This window comes from Protomyctophum parallelum (assembly GCF_964188405.1).
Source record: "Protomyctophum parallelum genome assembly, chromosome: 1".
Classification (NCBI taxonomy): Eukaryota; Metazoa; Chordata; class Actinopteri; order Myctophiformes; family Myctophidae; genus Protomyctophum; species Protomyctophum parallelum.
This window is the reverse complement of record NC_139697.1, coordinates 32,794,751-32,820,333: the sequence shown is the minus strand read 5'-3', so window position 1 is coordinate 32,820,333 and position 25,583 is coordinate 32,794,751. Positions and strand designations below refer to the sequence as shown.

Here is a 25,583-nt window from a genome sequence, read left to right as displayed (position 1 = left end):
GGGTTATAAGCCTACGGTATTCACATTTTGCACATTTTACCAAATTTGTAGTGTCTATAATCTTTCTTTCTTTCTTTCGTGCGTGTGTGCGTGCGATGTGTGTTATGTGATTGTATTGGTGTTGTGTCCTGAGCTGAAAGCCACAATGTAGCCTAATCTACCAAAAGACCGAAAATTCAACCATTTGGCCATAAGCCATGATACTGAATATGGTTAGTATTGTGTTTACAAAAAAAATAAATTGATAATCATTAGACTGGTTTCAGTTACAGTTTAGGTCCGTATCTGTCTGATACGCTAAATTAATCCAGAGAGACTCGCCGTAGAAATGCAACCAAAGCACAACACGCTTCAATTTGAAAACAGTAATAAGAAATGCACGGTCAAAATTATTAGATGATCCCTTGTGATTATTATCATGATGTGATTCCTGTGATCATAGAGGATCACAGGAATATTTTATTTCTGTTTACAGAGATGAGGGCAGCTAGGGCAGCATATTTTGATGAAGAGAGGAATACGTTTCAATAGATGAGGAATAACGCAATGTAACCCCTCTGACCTTCTGCTCTCTACACACAGGGTCCTGGGATTCCTGGACTGGCTGTAAGTGGTTTGTATGCTATAGTTCCTAGTTATTTTATCATTTGATAACTTTCCTTTGAGATATTAGACTAGCTTGATAGAATATGGACGAGGATAGGGATTAAGGATGCGGTATGGAAACACCTCTCTCTCTCTCTCCTCTCTCTCTCCTCTCTCTCTCTCTCTCTCTCTCTCTTTCTCTCTCTCTCGCGCTCTCGCTCTCGCTCTCTCGCTCTCTCTCTCTCTGTTTTTAGGGTGCTCCTGGTCCGATCGGCCTACCTGGTGAGATTGGAGCAACAGGACTCAAGGTACTGTAAAATATTGTTTGACTTGTCTGCACAGTAATAGTTTATAGTTAGGCCTATAGTGACATTTTATAGTTTATAGTAATATATAAGTAATCATATTAATGAATACGTATTAATGTTACTTTCTTACATTGGTCCTGTCCATGTTTTTTCCAGGGTGATATGGGGTCAGCTGGACCTGCAGGACCTTCTGGACCCCCTGGCAAGCCAGTAAGTGACAACCCAAGACTACACGGTGTTAGATGAAAAAGCATACATTCTATGGAAGATCTGTTTTCTTTCCCCTGGTCAAATCTAGTATATTATATTCAACTTGCCATGCTTCACATATTACCGTATATTTATACAGATAGATGCATAGAAAATAGAATATGCCCAGTTTGCCCTTACTTACACCTACAGTATCAACCTAATTATTTGAGATGCACGAAGCTTGAGTGCAAAACTAGTCTGTACTGTATGCAAACTGTATGTTTTCACACAATTTGATGGTCAATTTGGAAAATGTAAAGCATACACGATTACAACATGCCTAAACGATCAACAATTCAGGTCAAATATTGCTACAATTGCTATACATATTGCTACAAAACTGTATATTTGTCATTTTGGGACATAAACAAGAATTTTAAGGATAAAGTTAAGTCTGATAATGATGTACCGTGCATGTTCACATCATGTATACTTTACATTACTTAAGACTTTGATTCAAATATTTTCTTTTTCAAAAGAAAATTGGGGGAAAATAGCATTTGTTTGTCCAAAACGTGGCCAGATGTCCCTACTCCCTAGTGCACACCTCTCCTGTATCCACCAGAGGGTGCTGACGATGTGTCAGGCTGAAACGAAGCCATGTAACTCAACTGCGCACACCTCTAGGTCTAGAGTCCAAGCGGGAAGCACACCTGGCGAAGACCCACACGGATCTAAACACTGTAACCTAAATAAAGTGCTACAGAACCAGTGTCTTCCTCCTTTACACCTCACGGTCACCTTGGAAATGTTCATGTAAGCCTGAGGATGGAATCTCCCATCACAGTACACCTAGTGGGACGTGGCAGTTTTCTATCACTTAGGCCTTATTTCATTCTGACCTGAGATCAGATTCATACGAGGTTTCCACTGGACACACACTGGTCTGATTAACCCATTCTGACCTGAGATCAGATTCTAAAAAATGTCAGTCGTTCTTCGATTTTTCAAAAATGGCAGACCTACAAGCTCGCTATGAGCTTGTAGATCTGCTATTTTTCAATAGCTAAAGCATAACATAATGCTAACACCAAAATGGGTTCCCGTTCAGAATGGGTTAAGATTTTGAAAGATTATCAAGAAATTATCATCACAACATGTACTGTATCACAAAGAATATTGTGATATACTGTATGATGTTGATCATAGCGCCCAGCCAATCTTCTTTCATCACAAAAGATACGGTGCCCGCCCCTCTATACCAGAAATCACGCTGGCTGGGCCAAGCTAGTGAGCTTGTAGATCAGCTATTTTCGGGGTGCAACTGCGCACTCTTTAGCTATAGTGTTGCGGCATATGACATGGATTTCTACACAGAGGACAAATCCCATCAACGTAACATGCTGCGTTCAAGTTCAGGAGAGTTCGGACAAAAAGGCAATTTTCCTGAATTCTGCCTCCGGGTATGTGTGTGCACGTACCTGGATACAATCAATTATAACAGTGCAGGATAGCAGAGGAAAAGGGAAGCGCTCCCTCTTCCTCATACTACAGCCACAGGGAACGGCGTGATGGCGGAATACCGCCGCATCACTCTCCAGGCTTACACCATCTAAATGTATTTTCAACGGCGTATGTTGTGTACTCTCCTGTGTGCATCCCTGCATCCAGGAGTGTGTGTGTGTGTGTGTGTGGGGGGGGGGGGGGGGGCGTCTTCATTGAGAGTGATGCTCCCTGCCCAGGGGAGTGTATTTGTTTAGCTTTAGTGCTGTCCTTGGGTAAATAAAGTCCCATTAGATCACTGGGCTGTCTCAACTGACTGTGGCTGGGATACATCAGCTTGCATACACATACTTTACTTTCTAACTCAATCTATAAACAGAGGAGATAGCAGGGGGGATGGAGGGAGAGATTAAAGGGTCTGTGTATGAGAGAGAGGGAGAGAGAGAGAGAGAGAGAATGCTGGCTCAGCTAAGCAGAAAACAGCCTATGTGTTTACTTACTCTGACAATGTGATTCCGTGTACCCAGTCTGTCTGTCTGTCTGTCTGTCTGTCTGTCTGTCTGTCTGTCTGTCTGTCTGTCTGTCTGTCTGTCTGTCTGTCTGTCTGTCTGTCTGTCTGTCTGTCTGTCTGTCTGTCTGTCTGTCTGTCTGTCTGTCTGTCTGTCTGTCTGTCTGTCTGTCTGTCTGTCTGTCTGTCTGTCGGTCGGTGTACATGTAGGCCTACATGTTCATAGTGAATCTACTGTTCATGTCTGTCTCTGCCTGTATGTCTGTCTCCACATACCCACCCCTGTCTCTTTGTGTCTGTGTAATTCTATAGGGTCCCCCTGGCAAGTTCCTGGTTGGTGAAGAGGGCAGTGCGGACTTCCAGGTAACCCAATCATCCTCTCTCACTCTCACTCTCTCTCTCTCTCTCTCTCTCTCTCTCTCTCTCTCTCTCCTTGTCCGTCTAATCTGGCATCATGGACACTTCTACACAATCATGTTTATCGTTTCCTCATGTGACATGCATGTAACCCTCCCTCCCTAACCCCCCACACAGTGTCCATTAAACTGTCCAGCGGGATCCAAGGGCCCTCAGGGAATACAGGGAGTCAAGGTGAGCAGTGTCCCGTCGCCATGGAGTCCGTTTCTCCGGCAAATGAACGAGTCAACAATTTATGGTTGAATTATTGTTTATTGTTATGACGAAGCTTTATTGTCTCGGTGGTGGTTCTTTTTTCCTTCCAGGGGCACAAGGGACGTGCTGGCATTCTGGGAGACTCTGGTAGCATCGGATCCACGGTGAGGGGAACAATCTCACCATTTATTCTTCTTTACAGTCTTCTCCTTTAACCACATCAATACTATAGCGTCCCTATTCGGGCCATGTCATAATAGGTGAATGTTCTGCAAGAATTGTTCCAGTGTACAGCATATTGCAACATGTCGTGATCATGTAGATCGGCTATTTTCACCAAAGATATTTGATAAAGAGTACATATCATACATCATACATTATCATCAGTATATTTTGAGATGAACAAGTAAGTGCATGCAATAAGGTAGAGTGTTCGCTTGGGTTTCCAGTTCGATCCCGGGCTCCCCCAGAGTTGGTGTCGAAGTGTCCTTGAGCAAGACACAGAAATAACCCCTAATTGCTAAGCACGTTGGTGCCTTGCATGGTTTCCTTCGCCATTGGTGTATGTGTGTGTGTGAATGGGTGAATGCAGAGCCTTCTATTGGAGAGTTGTGTCAGTGAGAGGTCAGAAATGGCACCCGTCACGTGGTTCATGTAACCGGACATAGTGACAAGCGCTCATAGACTCTAGTGCATTCCCTAAACTTCCGGTTCAGGATTTCTCTATAAGATCTGACCCGATGAAATTAACAGAGGTTCAACTCGCGCAACTCTCGTTAAATGGTTCTGGGTGAATGCAATGCACAATCATAAAGTTCCTTGGATAAAGATTTGTGTAATATGAATGCGGCATTTACCATTTACATGCGCACACATTTCCGCATAACAAACACACCCACGCACGCAGGCAGGCACGCACTCACGCACGCGCACGCACACACACACACACACACACACACACACACACACACACACACACTCACAGGGATTAGCGCTAATGAACCAAACGCCATCCCGAGGCACATGACTGGCACTAATCTGGCTCTGATTAGTCAGGCCCGGCCCTGACCTACAAACAGCGCGCAGGGAGCCAGATCAAAGCAGCAGTGAGGTGTCAGGTACATGAAGGGCTAGATGAGAGAGTGAGCGAGCTGATGGCCTCTCACCTTACTGTACTGTACTGCGGGCGGCTAATGAGCACACCGTGGCCTCTGAGAGAGAGAGAGAGAGCACTTCCTTAAGCATGGACTTCATGGCCTCTGATCTCTGATGCGCCAAGAGCCGGTTACATGGACAACCACACAGATAAACACTGAAAACTACTGCTCCAGGCTAGTGTCTCTCAATCTCTCTCTCTCTTTCCCCTCGTCTCAGCCTTTGGCTGGTTGTTTTGAGGTGTTCGTCTTCTCGCAAGCTGTTCTGTTCAAATAAGTACAACTTCACACTCGCGTGAAGTGAGCGGGCCGGCGCTCTCAGCATCATACATCATCGTACATCGCATTCCGTGCTCAGCCAATCAGCTGAGCACGTTCCCTGCTCATACAGACACACATACACACAAAGCTGTGCATACAGGAGCCGCTCAAAAACACAGATAATTATAGCCCATTCATTTGATTGACATACCACCCGCTACCTCTTTTTATGTGTGAGTCATGAGTGTATTAACTCCAAGAACACGTATGCTACATCTCCATTATGGCATGGTCATGCATATAATAGACAGAACCTGCACTGAATTATGTTTTATATGCCTTGTTGCTGTGCAACAAGGCATATAAAAGCCTCCTATATACATTGCTGTGCTGAATGTTCTGTAGCTCCGCTAGGCTGCACCTGCTCTACAGCACAACGGGCGCACAATGAGAATGACTGATCAACCTGCTGTTGTCTCTCTCTCCTTCCCCCAGGGCACCAAGGGAGAACTGGGCATCTCCGGGGAGCAGGGCATCCCAGGACCTCCGGTATGCTGATGATGATTTATCTCCAGGAGGTTTTGCACACAGTAGATTGAGTAGAACCTAGTAGAAAAACCTAAAGCCGATGTTGTGTTGTGTTGTGTTCCTATACTAAACAGCTTTTACTGACAGAATTGACGTGTCAATCCCTCGTTGCCCCAGGCTGCCGAAGCTGCAGTATATGTGATTTTGTTTTCTCATCCTTCTGTTTTTCTTTTTTTTACTTCCATCTCAGGGTCCAATGGGCTTGAGAGGCTACCCGGGTATGATGGGACCCAAGGGGGAGGCGGTGAGTGCCATGCATCAGTCTGTTTGTTACTTTCTGTCACATTTTCTCCATCCTATAGCACACCTTCCAAACGCTCACGCCATTCCTCTTTTGGACATGAAGAACAGCCGTACTCTCCTCCCTCCTAGGCCAATGCCAAGAAAGGCTGAGCTAGGCCTGGCGCCTCTATACAAACATTATCCATTACCAGCAATGGGGACATATGGAAATGATGCTAACACAAATCTCTCCCCCACCCTAATGAGTCAGGGTTGCCTGGGTGCACGTTGTCTCCATCTGCAGTTAATGATCCGCGGTAGCCATCCGTCTTACTGTTAACATTAGCCACGTTAGCCAAGTTAGCGCCCCGGCTCAGAGCCAACGCAAGAGGAGTAGCTGGCTCTTTGTGTACCTCCCATTAGCAAAGTGAGTTAAGCGCTAATTACCTCTTTATCACAGTGAATTGTGGCCCCAGCGTGAGTTAGCATCCTCCTTAGATCCCAAGTGATTGATAAGACTTTTGTTGTTGTTTCCCCTTAGGGGCCCCGTGGTTACAAGGGCATCGGAGGACCTGTTGGCATTCCTGGGCCACCAGTAAGTACTGACACACACACACACACACACACACACACACACACACACACACACGCATGCATGCACAATGGATTGCTATAATTGTCTCTCTCTTGTCTACAGGGTGAGGAGGGTCCTAAGGGACCACCAGGAGATGCAGGAGATAAGGGAGACCTTGTAAGTACAAGAAAAAAAGCCCCCTCTTTCAAGTACTATTCTTCAAGGTTATTCTGTAAGGATTGGGCGAGGCAGCAATAAGTCCTAACAATATCTTGTCTGGGCACTTGAACGATGATGATGATGATGATGTTTAGGGTGATGATGATGAGCGTACTCATGACGGTGATAACGGTGATGAGTTGTGTGCGTTTCCATAGGGCAACAGAGGCATCCAGGGCCCTCAGGGTGCTGTTGGCAAGAAGGGAGAGAATGTAAGTGAACGCCAAACACACACACACACACACACACACACACACACACACACACAAAATTGAAACAATGTTTTCTGACCGGCAGCAATGAAATACACACTCCTGGCAACGACACGCTCGCGGCAAAGGTTTGGCAAATACAGTACCATACCCATTGCATCCATCTGACTGTTTTATTTTCTTTATGTTTTCTTTTTTTTTCAGGGCCTACCTGGTATTGATGGAAAGGATGGCACTCCTGGCGTCCCGGGGATCAAGGCGAGTGTTTTTTGTTTGTTTTTTTGGCAAATTTGATGACATTGATGCCAACAATGATGTGTTGCTGTCTAAATGAGGAATGTGTTTCTTCTCTTCTCTCTGCAGGGCGGCCCAGGGAAGGCTGGCATGCCTGGTCCCGCCGGTCATCAGGGAACCGCGGTGAGTGTATTGTGTGTGTGTGTGTGTGTGTGTGTGTGTGTGTGTGTGTGTGTGTTCTTATTTTAAACTTTGTGTCAGTAAAAATGAACATCACAGGTGCAGCATGGTGACTGGGCATATCATGTTTTAGTTTTTTCCAAAAAAATATATTTTAGCTAATTCAACATAAACAAGGCGGATCCAGGGCGGAACAATGCAGAAAGAGCCTGCTGGTTAGTCAGTCAGGGACCAATCAGAAGGCTGACCAATTGTGAATTGGACGCTTGCACGTCTGTAACATGCACTGAGAGTGTACAGTAAACATGGAACCAATTGGACCCTTGCAGGTCTGTAACTCTGACAGTGTACAAATGGACCCTTGCAGGTCTGTAACTCTGACAGTGTACAAATGGACCATTGCAGGTCTGTAACTCTGAGAGCGTACAAATGGGACCGAATGGACCCTTGCAGGTCTGTAACTCTGACAGTGTACAAATGGACCCTTGCAGGTCTGTAACTCTTGACAGTGTACAAATGGACCATTGCAGGTCTGTAACTCTGAGAGCGTACAAATGGACCATTGCAGGTCTGTAACTCTGACAGTGTACAATTTGTACACTCTCAATCGCCCCTCAAGGTTGTTTGTTGTGGTGATTGTTTAACTAAACAGCACCGGCCCCACGTACACATGCAAACAAGCCTCGTCCGCATCAGCTCATTGTCGCCCAGACCACGTAAGAGGTCAGACTGCAGAGAGCTATTCCACTATTCAGCGGAGTCGGGAGCAGTCGGCAGAAAGAGAGGCAGGGAGGAGAACAAGCCAACAACACGGCCAGCCTGCTGCTGTGCATTTCTTTGTGCCTTGGGTCGGGTTTGTTTTCTGGGCAGTCATCCAGCTTTAACAATGACCCCCTCACCCGAGCTGTTTTAGAATTTAAACCACCTTGAAATAGCCCTCTCCCTCCCACCTCGAGCGATTTATCACCATCAAACCAGGTTGTATGAGAGTATAATATATGTGCGTGCATGTGCGTGTGCGTACACTTCCAGTTAGGCGTGTGTGTGACTGTGTGTGTGGGTGTGTGCCGTGCGTGTGCGTGCGCACGCCATTGTCCAAGGGGTAATGGAGCATGAGGTGCACACTCATGGTCCATGATTGTCACTGCCATGTCACGGCTGCAGACTCACAACGTAACGTAGCCTGTCATATATCCTGCTGTCCTGTGGCAAAGCTCACATGCACGTAGACACACACACACACACACACACACATTCAGGACTATCACCGTAAGGCAATATTTCAAGCTATGACAGGGGCTGTCACATCAAACCTGTGTTCTTCCTGTAGGTGTAATTGATATATAACCACGCATGCACGCACTTCCGTGCATTCGCAGTTTGCACACTGATTATCTTAAAACACAATTCCCCCCAGCATTAATTAATCCCTCGATAGCGTATTGCCAAGGTTTTATCACGCGTAACACTTACTTTGAAGAGCCAAATATCCGTAGTCGCATGTTAGGATGACAAAATGCGGAGTGGTGTCATGACCGGTTGTTGTTCTCTCGGTCGGTGGTGGAAAAACCTGACCGCGAGTATCACAGCGCCTGCTACAGGCCCCTCAATGTCGTTTCTGAGATAGAGGGCTTTGAATGCAGCCTATACAATGCAAGTGGATGCGCGCGCATCTTCAAAATGGCCACTGTCCCACTTGGTCTGTTGTGCTAATGAACGGTAGCTAACGATTCGATCGGATAAAAACATGGATTAAAGAATATAAACCCTGGAAAACGAGAATTCCGGGTTTGGCAGGCTAGGGTACTAATCTAACCCTACGGTTTCGCCGAGTTTGGTTAATGTTTTCATATATATATATATATAGTAATTGCAATTTATTTAAACACAGAATACAGTCCTATAGGATACAAGTTCAATGCAGAGAGCATTTTAACATTCTGCTAGCATGTTCTTATGTTGCTCATTGTGTTTTCAGGGCTTGCCTGGAAGCCCAGGAACAAAGGGCGGGCCTGGAGGGAAGGTAAGGCCATGAGGTGGCATACTGTATACACCTTTTTATTGCTTTTTCACTTTGTTGTTTACAGTGGTGTTACTTAAGTAAAAGTGTCATTACTGCAATAAAGAAATGCTCTGTGAAAGTAAAAGTCCAGAATTAAAAATGTACTCAAGTAAACGTATAAAGTATACCAAAAGTATTGGCATCAAAATGTACTTAAAGTACCAAAAGTAGAAAGTACTCACTATGAAGAATCAAACAAAGTAACAAACTACAAAGTACTACTACTAGTAACTATAATTGTAGTGAAGTAAAAGTACAATATTTGCCTCTGAGATGTAGTGGAGTAGAAGTAAAAGCACTGGAATTTGGAAATACTGGAGTATAAAGTAACTCAAAATTGTACTTAAGTAGTAGTAGTAGTACATTGCTTAAGGTTGCTTTCCACCACGGTGTGTTTCTTTACAACATCATTGTTCTTCTCTCTCGCCAGGGGGAGTCTGGACCCAGAGGTTTCGTTGGGTCGGCCGGCGCCTCAGGACCTCTGGTAGGAAAACACACACTAAACACCCCCGTCCTACGTGCGGGTACAGCAGATCACATATTGGGTCAACTTGACCACTTAACCACAGGTCCTCCACCATCTCTTCACTTTCCTGACAACTAGAGCCCGAGAAATGCTATATGTTTTGGGGGGTCTGATGGCGATCCAGACCACCGACACAAAATAAATAGCAATTTGACAAACTTACATTTGTTTAAAGTTTCTATAGGTAGTTGAAAACATTTAAAACATTTGTCCTTTTTCTTGTATAGGGCGAGCCTGGTCTTCCTGGTGAAGCTGGTATGGAGGGTGTTCCTGGACCTAAGGTAAGGGGATGTAGAAATGTTCTGCAGATGTTGAATTCACAATTTAGGCATGTGGTAGATGCTCTTAATCCAGAGCGATTTACATTAAGCAAGAACAAAAACATGGTAATACATCAAATGCATCAAAATAGTCATCATGAATCATACGTGAGCTAAGAACCTAACAGTGGAATATCTATATAATGAAACTATGTGTATATACTATCATTATTAAATTCAAGAACCGCTGTCTGTCTGTCCACTTCCGCATAGAGCAAAGCGCCTCCTCACAACGCCACAACGCACGGACAGCCTCACGGAACCTAGCGCCGCACAGCCCTGTCCTCCAACCTCAATCTGCCCTGCATTACACACGCCGAACATTCTAACAATCATCTTAATGAAATTAATTTGCGTCAAAAACAACTCGTCTCCCCGCAAATCACGTGTCACCAATGAAATGCATGTTGGGAGGGACACTGATTAATACTGGGACACAGTTTTCCGCGCAACATTCCCCCTCCAACGCACCTCCCCTTTTCCACACCGCCCCCAGGTAGGCATCAGGCCTATACATCAGACCCACACGGGGAAAACAACTCGGACCCATAGTAGCTACTCTTGCGTGCCGTACACATGGAATACATGCACGCTGAAAGCCTGGACACTGACAACAACAGGTTACAGCCCTGCACGCACCCAGCGTGGCTGCGTGACACACTGAACAGCTCCATCACAACAGAATGCTTATCTGTCGGGGACTCGGGGTGGCCAAATGGAGACGTTTTCTTAACCGCCTACCGTTAGCACGCAACAACAACAGGGTTTAACTCCACCCGGACAGGGCATTGCCTTGGCAACAGTTACAATACTATGCACTTTTATATCTGTTGGATCATAACATATATAATCTGGGGAAGACAGATCCCGTGCCGTCGGAAACAACACAATGACAGAAATACATACAGACGGATGCAATGACCAACGCTGGCTCAGTAGCTCACGAACGACACATTCCGAAATCACACAAAACATCTCATTCTTAACCTGATTATATAAAGAACAAACTACAACTTGCTTTGCAGCCCAAAAAGCCAACCTCCGCGTTCACCGTTTAATATCTTATATCAGACGGTGAGCGGTTAGGGACCGTCTACAAAGTGCAACACCGAATGTGAAAATAGTCAATAACTTCCAATTATAGGCAGAATAGCACCACCAAATTTACATCACACATCAACGGTGTACTTATGATTGTACTGCAGCATTTTCTTGCAAAATAAACTAGCCTACTAATTAGCCTACTTTTGTGCCCAACCCAACTTCCCAACACCATCTGTAAACAATTCCCCCCCTATCAGTAATGTGATCTATTACATCACATTACCCACACTGAACATAATTTGCTGTTCATATATTCAGAACGGGTAAGGACTAGTAGAGTGTAAAGCCTACATAAAATGCTATCTATGTTGCATAAGTTTAGCCTTTGCACACGCCTGTGAGGTTGCTGGGGCTATGGCAAGTGCTACGGCAAGTGCTCATAAGTCAATTTGGTCATAAGTGTGTGGAAAAAAACAGTTACATAAATTAGGGCTGGGCGATATGGACTGTTCCATATCACGCTATTTTTGACCAAATACTGTGATATCGATAACGTGAATCGACATCCCCTGTCATCAGTGCATGACAAAGCTGCAATTTTGTTTGACTGTTTCTATGTTGTTTCTGTCTCTTTCCTATAGGGTGACCGAGGTCAGAGAGGAAACGTTGGGCCACAGGGAATCGTGGGCAAGGCTGTAAGTTATTAGACCTATTATTTGTGCACAAATGTACATACTATATGTAGTGCGTGCGTACGCGTGTGCGTTCATGTGCTTGTGTGTGTATAGGGCTGTCAATCGATTAAAATATTTAATCTGATTAATCGCATGATTGTCCATAGTTAACTGTGATTAATCGCATATTTTTTATCCGTTCTAAATATACCTTAAATGAGTGGTTTTCAAGATTTTTCATATCAAGGTCCATTATTTATTCTGCATTTGAGCCACGGACCACCATTTGATGACATTTAGCCTTCCAGACCCAAACTAAAGAACTGTATTGTTCTGTATGTTGGCCAATGGTACCATTACGAGAGATAACAGGCCATGTTGATCAAAATAACATGTTTTCTAAGTTTTCTAATTGTGTAGACTTAAATTAACAGTAATGCAGCTGTTTAACAATTATTCAACTCTTCAGTGTAAAATTGCCATGCATCTCTCAACCATTCTGTCAAACTTCACAGTGCATTAATCGCGCGTTAAAAAAAATTGTGCCGTTAAAAGGATTGTGAGTTAACTAGTTAATAGTGCGTTAACTTTGACAGCCCTAGTATATACACATGTACGCATGTGTATTTATTATACATTTTCATACCAGAATTAAAATGGTATTAAATGTATATGATACGTAGCTGTGAGAGAGCGAGTGCATTGTCCGGCAGCGGCACCTGCCGCGGAACACCCGCGGCAGTCGGTAGTGTTTCTCGGCGGCATCATATCAGTCCGACACTCTACCCCAAACCCTTACCCTAACCATAACCCCAAACCCTTACCCTAACCATAACCCAAAACCCTTACCATAACCCCAAACCCTTACCCTATCCATAACCGCAAGCACGATGCAACGCATGTCGGACCACACGCACTGCCGCGGAAGCGAGTGGCAGTCGAGTGTCATAATCCCCCCAGTTTCCCCCGGCAGCTGCCGCCCCTTCTCCTGGCAGCGCCGCGGCTGTTACCGGCAGTTTACCGGCAGTTGCTATGTGAAGCGTCGGCCACGAGATGGAGCAGCAATGGAGTGACATAATCCCCCGGCACATGCCGCCCCTCCCCCCCGGCAGCGCTGCGGCTGTTACCGGCAGGTTACCGGCAGTTGCGGCGTCTGGAGCGCGGCTGCCGAACGGACCGACAGAGCATCGGAACGGAGCTGTCATAATCCATCCACCTACTCCGGCGGCTGCCGGCCTCATGCCGTTGCCGGATTATGCACTCGCTGTTTCTGACATAGCATGCAGAGTTAGTTCAGTCAGATATACTCAAGCAGCTTCATGCTATGCTCAAGGGCCCGCATTATACTCAAGGGGTTAATATGCTGCATTACTATGTGGGTGTATACAGTGTTTGCAAGGCCCACATGTCATACGCTGATGTGGCAGTCAGCTGACCAATTGGGCGGGGTATTTGAGCTCACCTTCCTGCCTTCCTTCTGCATATGGTTACTGGTTGTTGTTATGAGCTGTTTGCTCCCACCGCCACCCCAGCACCACCGGTGGGCTCTGCTATTTCTGTTCCCCATGGGAGGTTGTTATTGTATAGTATCTGTCGCCCTGCTCTTAATGTTTAATGTTGGTGTTTAATTGTGCCGAGCAGGGAGGAAAATGTAGCCGAACGCCAAGATAAAACATTATATGCAAACTTGTATTCTCATTCTATAATAAATATTGGTTAAATCTATTCGTGTGTTATCTGACTGAAATGGGGCTTATGTGCTTAACCGTAATCATGTACGCACGAGAGGCAACTGTGACAAAACAGTTGCCGGGTAGAGCACGGCATGACATTATACATAGTTCATGTATTGTGCATTATGTGGTCTCACTGTCTATTCCTCATTTCTCCTCACAGGGAATCACCGGAATGAGAGGACCCATGGGCGTTCCTGGTCCTCAGGGTCTCACTGGAACCAAGGGCGACAAGGTGTGTGCGTGTGCGTGCGTGCGTTCGTGCGTTCGTGCGCGTGCGCGTGTGTGCGTGCGTGCGTGTGTGCGTGTGTGCGTGTGTGTGTGTGTGTGTGTGTGTGTGTGTGTGTGTGTGCGCGTGTGCGTGTATTGATTGCAGGTATTTACTCAGTTTCATACCTTTATCCATTGGGGGCAGTGTTTACCCATAAATGTATCCCTCATAAATTGACAGAGAATCACTATTGGGGGCAGCATAAGCAATATAAATGATAATCTTACAGTCATCATCTCTCATGTTTTCCAGACAAAAGTGCATCTTTCTCACTTTGTTGGTCTGTGGCAACACAGGCTTGAATCAATATTGTGTCCTTGCCTCTTCCGTGTGACTTTGTGTTTGTGATTATTTGTGACTCTCGTACCATCTCTCTTCCCATGCAGGGCTTCCAAGGGAAAGTGGGTGGAAAGGGCGACTTTGTGAGTAGTGACCTTTCATGCATCTCAACTCTGCTGAAGTCAGTCAGATAGTGTTAAGGTCAACACACCTGTCCTTAAACGACCACACATGTCCTTATCTGACCAGGCCACACACATGCATGCACGCACACACACACACACACACACACATGCACGAGCGCACACACACACACACACACACACACACACACACACACACACACACACACGCACATACGCACACGCCTGTCCTTAACTGATCACACATGCCTGTCCTTAAAGGGATATTTCACTTTCAAATACAATTCACATTAAATCATATATAAAATGAAAAAAGGAATGGAAAAATCACACACCCTAGCATTTGAATGCTCTTCTAAAGGGTGAGGGGGGGGGCGTGATTTTCCCATTACTTACCATTACTTCACTTTCAAATAAAAGTTTGAAAGTGAGATATCCCTGACTACACACATGTCCTTAACCCACCTGTCTCTTTCTCTGTGTGTGCGTTAGGGTGACCCTGGTGTTGAGGGATTGGAAGGGGAGAAAGGTGAACCGGTAAGACAACCCCATTAAAAAACCACAATGACAATGCTCAATCATTCATTCCTTTATTTCAGGAAACTTTTAATTCATGCTTATGTACTGTACAACTGTAGTCAACTGGAAATCAATTGCTGTGCAAATCACCTGAACAGAACATCCTGTACAAATATATAAGGTATCAAGGCAGTGAAAAGGTGTGTCCTCATCATAATCCAGACCATTTACAGTACAGTAAGATCAGTGATGCATGCTGGGACTTTTGATGATGTTGAAACAAATCCCAGCTCAACTGTAGAGTTGGTTTGGCAGTACATTGATTGACTGTTTAAAGTGCCAGTGATTTCAGTAAAAAAAGGTGTTTCTTCTTCCTCTTTTCAGGGTCTGTCTGGTGAACCCGGTCCCAAAGGACAGGTGAGCACAGTTTGAAACATGTTGAGAAGTATCTTTCCAACTTATTGACAGAAAGAAAGCATGGAGTTTGTGCAAGTGCACATATGAGTGAGGAGTCTGCTATGAACACAACACGAGATATATAGCTAGATAGCTATAAACACAACACGAGATATATAGTTAGATATCTATAAACACAACACGAGATATATATATATATATATATATATATAGTTGGATAGCTATAAACACAACACGAGATCACAACACTGGTATCGGCTAACACAGAAATGCTGGGATCGGATCGGGAACGGAAAACATCTCTAGTTATTAGCATATTGTTGCACACAACGTCTGAACTATTCGTCGTAGAATGGATGGGCATGTGTCTCAACTATGTACACGTTTTCAACCCTTTTCGTATCAAGGCCTATTATTTATTTCGCCATTTGAGCCACGGACCACCATCTGGTGACAGTTAGGGCCGATTCACACTATGGTCCCGGGTGCGCACTCGGGACCACTTGGCAGATGTTGTGGTAGTGTTAATGATGCGTACCGTTCCCGGGAGCGGATCGCCCAACCGTCCCCGGGACCGCATGGGGGGCGGGTCTCTGGACCGTTGAAGTGTATTCAGATACGGATCGTTCCAATGTGAATGCATCATGCATGCGAACCTAAAGAAGGAAGTGGACAGTTTTTTTTAAGAATGTGACATAATCTCTAGTCGACAAGCCAAGCGTCAACAAAAAAAAACACACAGCCGCTGCACGACGCGTAACACCAGCTCATTTCTCAACTCCGCCCGTCTCCTGTTGAATCTGTGTATACGCACAGCACTATTCTGCGGACTACACGTGGTTCTTGGGCTTTGCTTGGCATAGTTTCCAAAGTAAAACAAAATAATAATAAAGCTAAAGTAGAATCCATAGCAAACTAAAATCAAACACGACACTGGAGCACAGAACTGACTGACACAGTGAATAGCAGGCAGGCTGACACTGACAGTATAGTAGTATAACGGCATAGAGGCAATGCAATTCAGTGTGTCTGGATTTATTTGAGACAATGTCGCACAGTTGATGGTCAGTGTCCGTGTGCGCCAGCCATCAAGCACACCGTCATCAGGAGGATTAAAGTGTGTTATGCAAGTGTACCCGGCGCGCTGTTGAATCTCGGGTAATGTGAATGGCCATCGGGGACCAGGCAACCGTATTCGGAAACGGTTCCAATGAAACGGATTCAGTCCCTCTCAGTGTGAATTGCCTATTAGACTCTCTGACCCAAAACTCAGCGGCTCGTCTACTCACAGGTACTCGCAGATATCACACCTGTCTTGGCCTCCCTTCATTGGCTCCCTGTCCGCTTCAGAGTGGATTTTAAAATTATTTTATTTGTCTTTAAATCTATAAATGGTCTGGCTCCTCTTTATCTGTCTGACCTTATTGAGGTTTATACTCCTGCTAGATCACTGCGGTCTGAGGGCCAGCTAAACCTCAGGGTCACAAAGAAGACCCGCTTAAAGTCCAGAGGCGACCGAGCCTTTTCTGTTGTAGCCCCTAAACTATGGAACGCACTCCCCTCCCACGTCAAATGGCCCCCTCCATCGAGACCTTTAAATCCCGCCTGAAGACCCACCTCTTTACCTTGGCTTTTAACCCCGCTTGAGTTCCTTTGGTCCTTGTATATGTTTCGTCTCACTGTGATGCTGTTGTTTTTCTGTTGTTTCTGTAATGTGTCTCAGTTGTTGTCACTGTTTGTACTTTGTTTTCTCGCTGTTGTTTTCTGTGTGGTAGCTTTAGTGCACTTGTTTTTATTTTATTTTATTCTCCTGTACAGCACTTTGTAAACTCTGAGTTTTAAAACGTGCTATATAAATAAAGTGGATTGGATTGGATTGAAAACAAAATAACAATTCTTCTACATTCTCTAATTATGTAGACTTGTAAATAAGGTAATGCAGACGTTTAACACTAATTTAACTCTTGGGAGTTTAAGATCTAATAAGGGTCTATTTGGTTACTAACTCCATCATATAGCTGGGGACCACCTGGTACCCCTCAAGGACCACGGGTGGAAAACCACTAATGTACACCATGTTGCCCTTGTTCGTTCGTACCTTGTTTTGTTTCCAATGTTCAATTTCCTTCAGTGCTCCCTACGGCCTTCTAACATACTTTTCCTCTGGTCTTGCAACTCCATCTATTAACTATTACCCCTCGTGCTCTCCTTTTTCTCTCTCTCTCTCTCTCTCTCTCTCTCTCTCTCTCTCTCGCTCTCGCTCTCGCTCTCGCTCTCGCTCTCGCTCTCGCTCTCGCTCTCGCTCTCGCTCTCGCTCTCGCTCTCGCTCTCTCTCTCTCTCTGGCTGCTTCTCCACAGCAAGGAGTGCGGGGTGATCCTGGACACAATGGCCCCACGGGTGACTCTGGCAAACCAGGAGACCAGGGCCCAGCGGGTCTACCTGGCCCGAGAGGGCTCAACGGGGAGAGAGGTGTATCCGGCAAGTCAGGCATCCAGGGATCAGCGGTGGGTTTGGGGAGCCCGCTATACCGACTACTAATATCTGATATACCTTGGTCCAGTGTGTTTTGTGGAGATGAGACTGTTTATTGGATTAGTGTAAAGCTCCCTCCCTCTCTCCTGTATATTGGTCAGACCAATATATTAAAATTGGCCTAAAGGAGGGGAACATAACCATAAACAAACTCCATACGCCCATATATAGGCAAGAGTCTTAGACTATGGTCACGTCACTCTGACTCAGACATAACCATAAACATACCCGATATACTGTAAAGGCATTTTGCGGTTGTCTATGCACATAATATGATCATCAGAAATGTCCATATATGGGCACAAAAAGAACACAGAGGTACAATGTGTACTCGACACACTATGACTCAAACATATCGCTCAGACCACTACGTAGGTGTGAGAACTCTATGACTCAAACATATCGGTCAGACCACTACGTAGGTGTGAGAACTCTATGACTCAAACATATCGCTCAGACCACTACGTAGGTGTGAGAACTCTATGACTCAAACATATCGGTCAGACCACTACGTAGGTGTGAGAACTCTATGACTCAAACATATCGCTCAGACCACTACGTAGGTGTGAGAACTCTATGACTCAAACATATCGCTCAGACCACTACGTAGGTGTGAGAACTCTATGACTCAAACATATCGGTCAGACCACTACGTAGGTGTGAGAACTCTATGACTCAAACATATCGCTCAGACCACTACGTAGGTGTGAGAACTCTCCATGATACCGCTCTAGTGATACAAAGCCAGATGTATATCTAGTCGTACAATGCTGAATAGTGGAGAATAGTAGATCTGCAAGCTCACAGCGCGTCACATCAGCTTGTAGATCTGCTATTTTCACTATAATTGAAATATGGCTTGAGATGCTCATCCCCGTTCATTTCTCTCCACAGGGCCGAGACGCGTCAGACCAGCATATTATAGAGGTGGTGCTGAAGATGCTGCAGGGTGAGCAACAAGACTATCCCAATATCTATCTTTGATTTTCAATTAGTCCCATTTGACGAGCTCATTTACCAAAACCACTTTAATCCCAAGCTTCCCAAGCAATCACGTTGGCCCTCGTCAAACGTAATTTCATCTAAATCATTTTATTTATTTATTTTTCCACTATGAAATGATGTGCCCGCTATGTCTTCCTTTCTCAGAGAGGCTAGCGTTAGTAGCAGTGAGCGCTAAGAGGGCAGCGCTGGGAGGAGCGGGCGTCATGGGACCCCCTGGCCCTCCTGGGCCCCCGGGGGCCCCTGGCTCCCAGGGACCGCACGGCCTCAACGGGGCTCGCGGCATCCCCGGCATGTTCGGAGGACATGGGCAGATCGGAAACACCGGACTCAAAGGTAGATGTGTGTGCTTGAAGAAGCTATCGGAGCATTTACACGACATTGTCCGCTGTAGTGGAGTGGGTGTAGCGAGGCTGTTTGTGTGAGTGCCGTGATTTTTTACCATGGTACGTTTTTTCTATGAGGTGACAGTACTTTGTTAGACCCATTGGTGTGGTTGCTGTGTGACCCATTGGTGTGGTTGCTGTGTGCAATGATGTCTTCCCTTTGTATTTAGAGGCTGAAACCTTAACACCACTAGAGCACCGAAGTCCTGACGTAACTCTCTCATCCCGACGATTCCCCTGGTTCGCGGAAGTAATTTCTCTATGGAGAATAACATGGGGTGATCTTAATATCGTCTACTATAAGCGTTGTGGTCCAACAATAAAAAAGCTGTCTCGGCGTTATTGTCAGGGAGGTGTCTCTGTATCGTTTGCAACAGTCAGTCACTCATATATGATACAGTCTGCTTCTAGCGAAAATCTAACTAATTCAGCAGCAGTAACATTAGCGTTTTCTCTCAGTCAGTTGATTCTTCATATCCATATGAGTGAAGCGGCCGGGATGACATGTTTATTTTTCAAACACAGTTGTTATATGAGGCGATCTAAAATCGCCTCAATGGGGATTTCAATGCAACTAAACAAATACATGAACCTGGGGACTGACGCCCTCTACTGAAAGTGACGTCAGACTTCGGTGCTCTCTTGAGCCCTGATATAGTGACATCACAATATCATCCCCTCCCCTAACCCCTCCCCCTTTATCATCCGAACCCAACAGCTGTGGGTGCGGCTTCAGTTCAGGTGGATCACCACCCATAACCACCCACCAGGCAAACCAGACATATGTAATGAACTGGTGGACGTGTCCACATAAAAACTTTATTTTTATTTATTTTTATCCCACGATTTTGTAACCCATTTTTCACCCCTGTGTCAATCATCTAATGTGATCCTGGGCTCTACACACCCTCCACCAACCTAGTCCCCATATATGGGGGACAAGGGGAGAGCAACAAATAACGTAATTTTAACAAATACTGTACACTGTTCTTCCCCCTTATATAATAAAAAGTAAGTAAGACGCCTAAGGGCGAGGTCGCGTGTACGCATCCGCCTCGTTGACGGCAGACTGCAGGCCGAGTGCTGGCGCTTTGGCATGGGGTTCAGATCAACATGGAATGAATTCTGTTCTGGCCATATAAGGAGCATGTCTTGAGTGTACAGGGTTTGATGAGGGCCGGGCCTTAATTTTCGAGCCTGTTGAGAACTCTTTCCGCTTTTGCCGGCTGCCGGGTGCGGCCGCACTAGAAACTTTTAGGGCAGGCCCATCTAGAGTTTGAATGGACAGGTATCAGAATAATAATACCATGATGATCATGTTCTAGGGTGGGGAAAAAAATCAAGGCAATCCACTTAAACCAGATTGTTTTTCAGTTGACCGGCGTCCTCCCCGGGGTCTGATACTTATTTCAGTAGTCTCTTTGCCCCAGAATAGTGATGCTAGCCTTCATGTGCACCCACCCACTCGCTCACCCACCACCCACCCACTCGCTCACCCACCCACCCACCCGCTCACCCACCCACCCACCACCCACTCGCTCATCCACCCACCCGCTCACCCACCCATCAAAGCCATCTGGCGGCTATACTGCCTTTCACCCTCTCCTCTTGCGAAGTTTGAGAGGACATACATTGTCAAGTTTGAACATTCACGTGCCTTCCCCTCCCCCAGGAAAGAGAGGACTGAAGGGAGATAGAGGAGATCCTGGCAAACCACACCCAGGGGCACCTGGACCTCCAGGAATACCAGGTAAGATCTATGCACTCCCACAAAAAGTCAATTTATGTGGATCTCGGGATTTGAGTAGGAACAGCGTGGTTCCAGTGAAGTTCAGACTTCAGGTGCCTCAGCCATGTATGATGTCAGTCAGTTGTCTATGATATTTTTAAGACGTACATGACTCAGATTTGGCTCCACTGACTTGAAAGTATAAAATGTCAAAGAACAAACATCACTGATCCAGCAGTTTGCCAGATTAGCTCCGAAGACACTCACAAATACACACAGACACGCTCGTAGACCAGTGTTGTTTTTTCACAGCACATTTCTATTTAGTTTTAGTCTTTTGATTAAAATTCCATTTGATTTTCGTCACATTTTAGTCATCCGAAATGGTTTAGTTTTTGTTGACTAAATATAAGATTTACATATTACAGATACAGATTTTGTCAACAAAAACATATTTTGGCGGGCCTTGTTGGCATCGTAATGGCTGATTGTACACTTGTTACATGCTGAAAATAGCGGAAACAGCCATTCTACTGAATGAGTTCTGCTGGATGTTTTCTCCACTAGTCCCTCCCTAAGATTTTAGTCTAGTTTGAATTTTAGTCAACAAAATTAACCCTGTCGTAGACGGGTGGACTCTTGCAGAGTGAAACCGCAAAAAAGGAAATGGCTAAGCTAAGAAATAAAATATGTCTACAATACTAATGCCACAGGCAGGCCTAAGGGGGTGGGCGGGGTTCCCCGGACCACTGGTTGAAAACAAATGTAAAATAAAATAGTACAAAATAGACAGTACACACACATTCATGTAATGGCAGTGCACACATGCACGTGCCCATGCATGCCCACACAGATGTGTATGTATTTACCGTACATTAAGTCTGCATCATTCCAAATAACACATTCCAAACAACACATCAACGATGTGTTCCTTGTCATCTTCTCTGACAATGATTGATCTTAAATTGATATTCAGTAATAGGAATATTGCTGTTATTAGCTTTCTCAAGGCCAATTCACTTGCACCATACAGTCAGTGGAAATACTCCCGCACGCACGGAGAGGCTCAGTTCAGACATGTCTGATTTTGTACTTACATGAACGTACATGAATGTAGAAGTACGAGTTAAAGTTCAGAATTAAAAATGTATTTGAGTAAAAAAAAATTTTTTATCAAAATGTACTTAAAATGCCCAAAGTAAAAGAAGACTACTACTAAGGCTATTATGCAGAATGTCCCATTTGAAGTTGTGGAATGTATGACCTGAAGTAAATATTTTTATGAAAACACTGCATTCAAATAAATGCATTTTCCAACTCTGCAGGTCCTGCCGGTATCGACGGCGTGGCTCGGGACGGCCGGCCCGGCGAGAGAGGACCTCAGGGCTCGGCCGGAGAGGCCGGTCTCCCAGGTAAGGCGGGTCCCACAGGCCTCCCAGGGTTCTGCGAGGCGGCCATGTGTCTGGCTGCGTCAGCCTACACCTCCCCGAGACTACAGGAGGCTGGCAGGATCAAAGGATAGAGGGGAGGAGCTTCCCTTTATCCGACCAACACCTGCGGACAAGAGCGCGCGCAAAAGAGAAATGGAGAGATCAAGGGAGTTATGGACAGAGAGAGAGAGAGCGAGAGAGAGAGACCACTCTTTTTGGTTGGACAACATCGAGAGTGAGGGGTGGGGGTCATATTAACGATGACTGACGTTGCCCCCCTGTCCCCTTCCCCGTCCTCGTCCAGAAACAAGCATTCTGATTCTTACCGGTTCTGACGACCGGTGGGACGTACTCTGATATTAAAGCATCTCCATCAGCCGGCAGCCCACAGCCACCTGCATTCACGACGTCCTGCTATCGGATTGGATCAGGTCAGTGTCAGTCACCTCTAAAACTCCCACCCCTCCCAGAGGATTGAAAGGGGGGGGGCAGGACATGCCATAATTGTATTCCCTTTTCAATAATAGTATTTATGGGCTGTGAGGAACAGAAAACAGTTGGAAGTCAATTGGAAGGTACCCATTATTTTACCACGGTCACTTCAATAATATGGTTTTATATCTGAAATATTTTGAAATCACAATGTCCCTGCCTATCATGTGACATCGCACCAGCTGCCTTAAAAGTGTACAACAAGGAACAATAAATGATTGCAATCCATGTACTGTACCTGTACCTTTATAGGATGTTCTGTTGATGAATGGATTCTTCTGTAAGCTTAACCCATTTAGGCCTGATGTCGAAAAAAAAAAAAAAGTTCCCTCTGAAAGAATATATAGCTATTCAAAGATTTGTGCCGCATTTTTTACGATTTTTCAAAAATAGCAGACCTACAAGTTCATAGTAAGCCACTCGGTGGCGTGCTTTGAGCTTGTAGATCTGCTATTTTTCAATAGCTAAAGTATAACAGAATGCTTGAAACACCAAAAGGGGTTCCCGCCCAAAATAGGTTAAGTGAAATTACTGTTTTTACCTCATGTGTGTACATTGCACCCCTCTTTCGACCCAAGTCAGATTTTTATAAACTAACGGCTATAGCTTTTTTATCTCTTCCTCTTGTTGCCTGGTAACAGAATATCCCGATGGGCACTCCCATCTCCCACAATGCAGTGCTGTAAATCTTTTTGTAAATGTGTGTTGATTATTATGTAGAGGAAAAGGAATGGGTTACGATGTGCACCGACAAAGATCCTGTGTTAATGAATTCAATCAGTGATATAAAAACAATTCTACAGGAGTAACTGCTTCCAAAACCAATCAGCCACAGTAAGAATGTGTGTCCTATGCCACTGTCAACTTTCCACAGGGTTTCAACTCTTTTCTAAGATAATGACTGATTATATTCATTAACAGACGCTATTTATTGTTCTTTATATGACTCAAATGTAAAGAAAGTGTTTATTTTTTTTATTTTTTTTTCTTCTTTTTTTTTGTTTTGTTCGTTTGTTTTTTCCTGGTCAACCCAAATCAATAAAGAGGAACCTTTTGTAAAATCCAATGTTCTTCTGTATCATATGGGGAATGACAAAAAGAAAAATCTTAAACTAAGCTCAGCTCCTTTGACTCGCTTTTTCATTTAATCTGTCGAAAGTTTTTGGCCATATCCATCTATTATCTTTTGGTGCCTGCAATAAAATTTCTTACTCCCAAAGCTGCAGAGGCTCAGCTTTTGTCAGACTTTCTTTCTCTGCCAGGGCCAAAAGTTCTAACTGTACATGAGAATAAATTGAAAAGTTTGATTCCTGAGATTTTCCCCCCAAAAACCATTAAATTCATTATTAATTAAAATGGTACGGGATATCTTGGTTGACATGAAATACATGAAGAGTCTTAGGTGATAGTGTGTAGCTCACTGTTTTAAGACACTTGTCTGCATTCCAAGATCTGTAGGTTGTGTGTTCAAATCCCACTAGGCCTGTTCTGCTCTTTATTCAGAAGCATGTTTTGAAGACTAACATCCAGAAACTACACTGTAGGATGAACAGGACTTGAACATGGAATGTCTGTACTGAAAGCCTGATGATTAGACCACTGCACCATCAGTCAGACACTCTCAGGCAAAGTCTCCTGGTAATTTTGAAGTGATCTTTTGTTTGTTAGCCTTCAGTTAGTAAAGTTTAAATAACACAGAATCATATTAATCAGATGTTTCTTAGCGCTGTTGAGGTCTTCTTTTATATGATAGTGTAACAGCCGGGAATCGAACCCTGGTCTCCCACGTGGAAAGCCAACATCTTAACCACTGCGACAATTAGAGTTTTGAGGTCATCAGGCTGAGGCTGAGGCTGTGAGCCACTGCTATACAATAAAAATATCAAAAACCGATGGGCTATAACCCATGTTTTGTTTTAATTTTTTTCGAATCCTCAAAAATGATGAAAAACGGCGTGCTATAGTATGCCGTACGGTATGGGCTATAGCCCATGGTCAAAAATGATGAAAAACGAGGATAACTTTTTTTTCAAAAATAAAAAAAACGATGGGCTATAACCCATGTTTTTTTTTTTCTTCTTTTTTTTCAAATCCTCAAAAATGATGAAAAACGGCGTGCTATAGTATGCCGTACGGTATGGGCATGGTCAAAAATGATGAAAAACGAGGTTAAAAAAATAATTCAAAAATTCAAAAAACGATGGGCTATAACCCATGTTTTGTTTTTTTCATTTTTTTTTCAAATCCTCAAAAATGATGAAAAACGGCGTGCTATAGTATGCCGTACGGTATGGGCTATTAGACGAGCGTCTAAAAAGGGGATAAAAAACGTCTAAAAATAGACGTCTAAAACACGTCTAAAAATAGACGTGTTTTAGACGTATATTTTTAGACGTTTCTTAGACGTCTATTTTTAGACGTTTTTTATCCCATTTTTAGACGCACGTCTAATATTCCAAATGGCTGGTTAAATATAAGTTCCCGATTATACCTTACATGCCAGTGTGGCTCAAAAGATAAATCTGAGGTTTGTAATCCAAAGGTTACTGGTTCAAAACTCCATCAAAACTAATACTCAACCAATGCTGCAGTAATTTGAACTTTTCAAGGCTTGAATAAAAAATAAAAACTCAAAAGCACCAGGAGACATGTGCTGAATGCCCAAAGGTGC

At 44.5% G+C, this 25,583-nt stretch overlaps 1 protein-coding gene across 1 annotated transcript in view; it reads left to right on the top strand.

Annotated features, from left to right (window-relative positions):
- Window positions 1-24,145, top strand: part of col9a2 (procollagen, type IX, alpha 2) — a 36,323-nt gene extending 12,178 nt beyond the window's left edge. Inside the window, exons 7-32 of the mRNA XM_083781209.1 lie at window positions 583-606; window positions 840-893; window positions 1,050-1,103; window positions 3,409-3,459; window positions 3,631-3,687; window positions 3,819-3,872; window positions 5,619-5,672; window positions 5,902-5,955; window positions 6,475-6,528; window positions 6,631-6,684; window positions 6,885-6,938; window positions 7,143-7,196; window positions 7,302-7,355; window positions 9,331-9,375; window positions 9,845-9,898; window positions 10,168-10,221; window positions 11,946-11,999; window positions 13,875-13,946; window positions 14,369-14,404; window positions 14,897-14,941; window positions 15,308-15,340; window positions 17,699-17,845; window positions 18,768-18,822; window positions 19,023-19,211; window positions 20,934-21,011; window positions 22,316-24,145. Of these exons, the coding sequence (XP_083637335.1) occupies window positions 583-606; window positions 840-893; window positions 1,050-1,103; window positions 3,409-3,459; window positions 3,631-3,687; window positions 3,819-3,872; window positions 5,619-5,672; window positions 5,902-5,955; window positions 6,475-6,528; window positions 6,631-6,684; window positions 6,885-6,938; window positions 7,143-7,196; window positions 7,302-7,355; window positions 9,331-9,375; window positions 9,845-9,898; window positions 10,168-10,221; window positions 11,946-11,999; window positions 13,875-13,946; window positions 14,369-14,404; window positions 14,897-14,941; window positions 15,308-15,340; window positions 17,699-17,845; window positions 18,768-18,822; window positions 19,023-19,211; window positions 20,934-21,011; window positions 22,316-22,512 (1,731 nt within the window). The 3' untranslated portion in view covers window positions 22,513-24,145. The remainder of the gene's footprint in view (window positions 1-582; window positions 607-839; window positions 894-1,049; window positions 1,104-3,408; window positions 3,460-3,630; window positions 3,688-3,818; window positions 3,873-5,618; window positions 5,673-5,901; window positions 5,956-6,474; window positions 6,529-6,630; window positions 6,685-6,884; window positions 6,939-7,142; window positions 7,197-7,301; window positions 7,356-9,330; window positions 9,376-9,844; window positions 9,899-10,167; window positions 10,222-11,945; window positions 12,000-13,874; window positions 13,947-14,368; window positions 14,405-14,896; window positions 14,942-15,307; window positions 15,341-17,698; window positions 17,846-18,767; window positions 18,823-19,022; window positions 19,212-20,933; window positions 21,012-22,315) is intronic.
- Window positions 24,146-25,583: the final 1,438 nt, after the last annotated feature.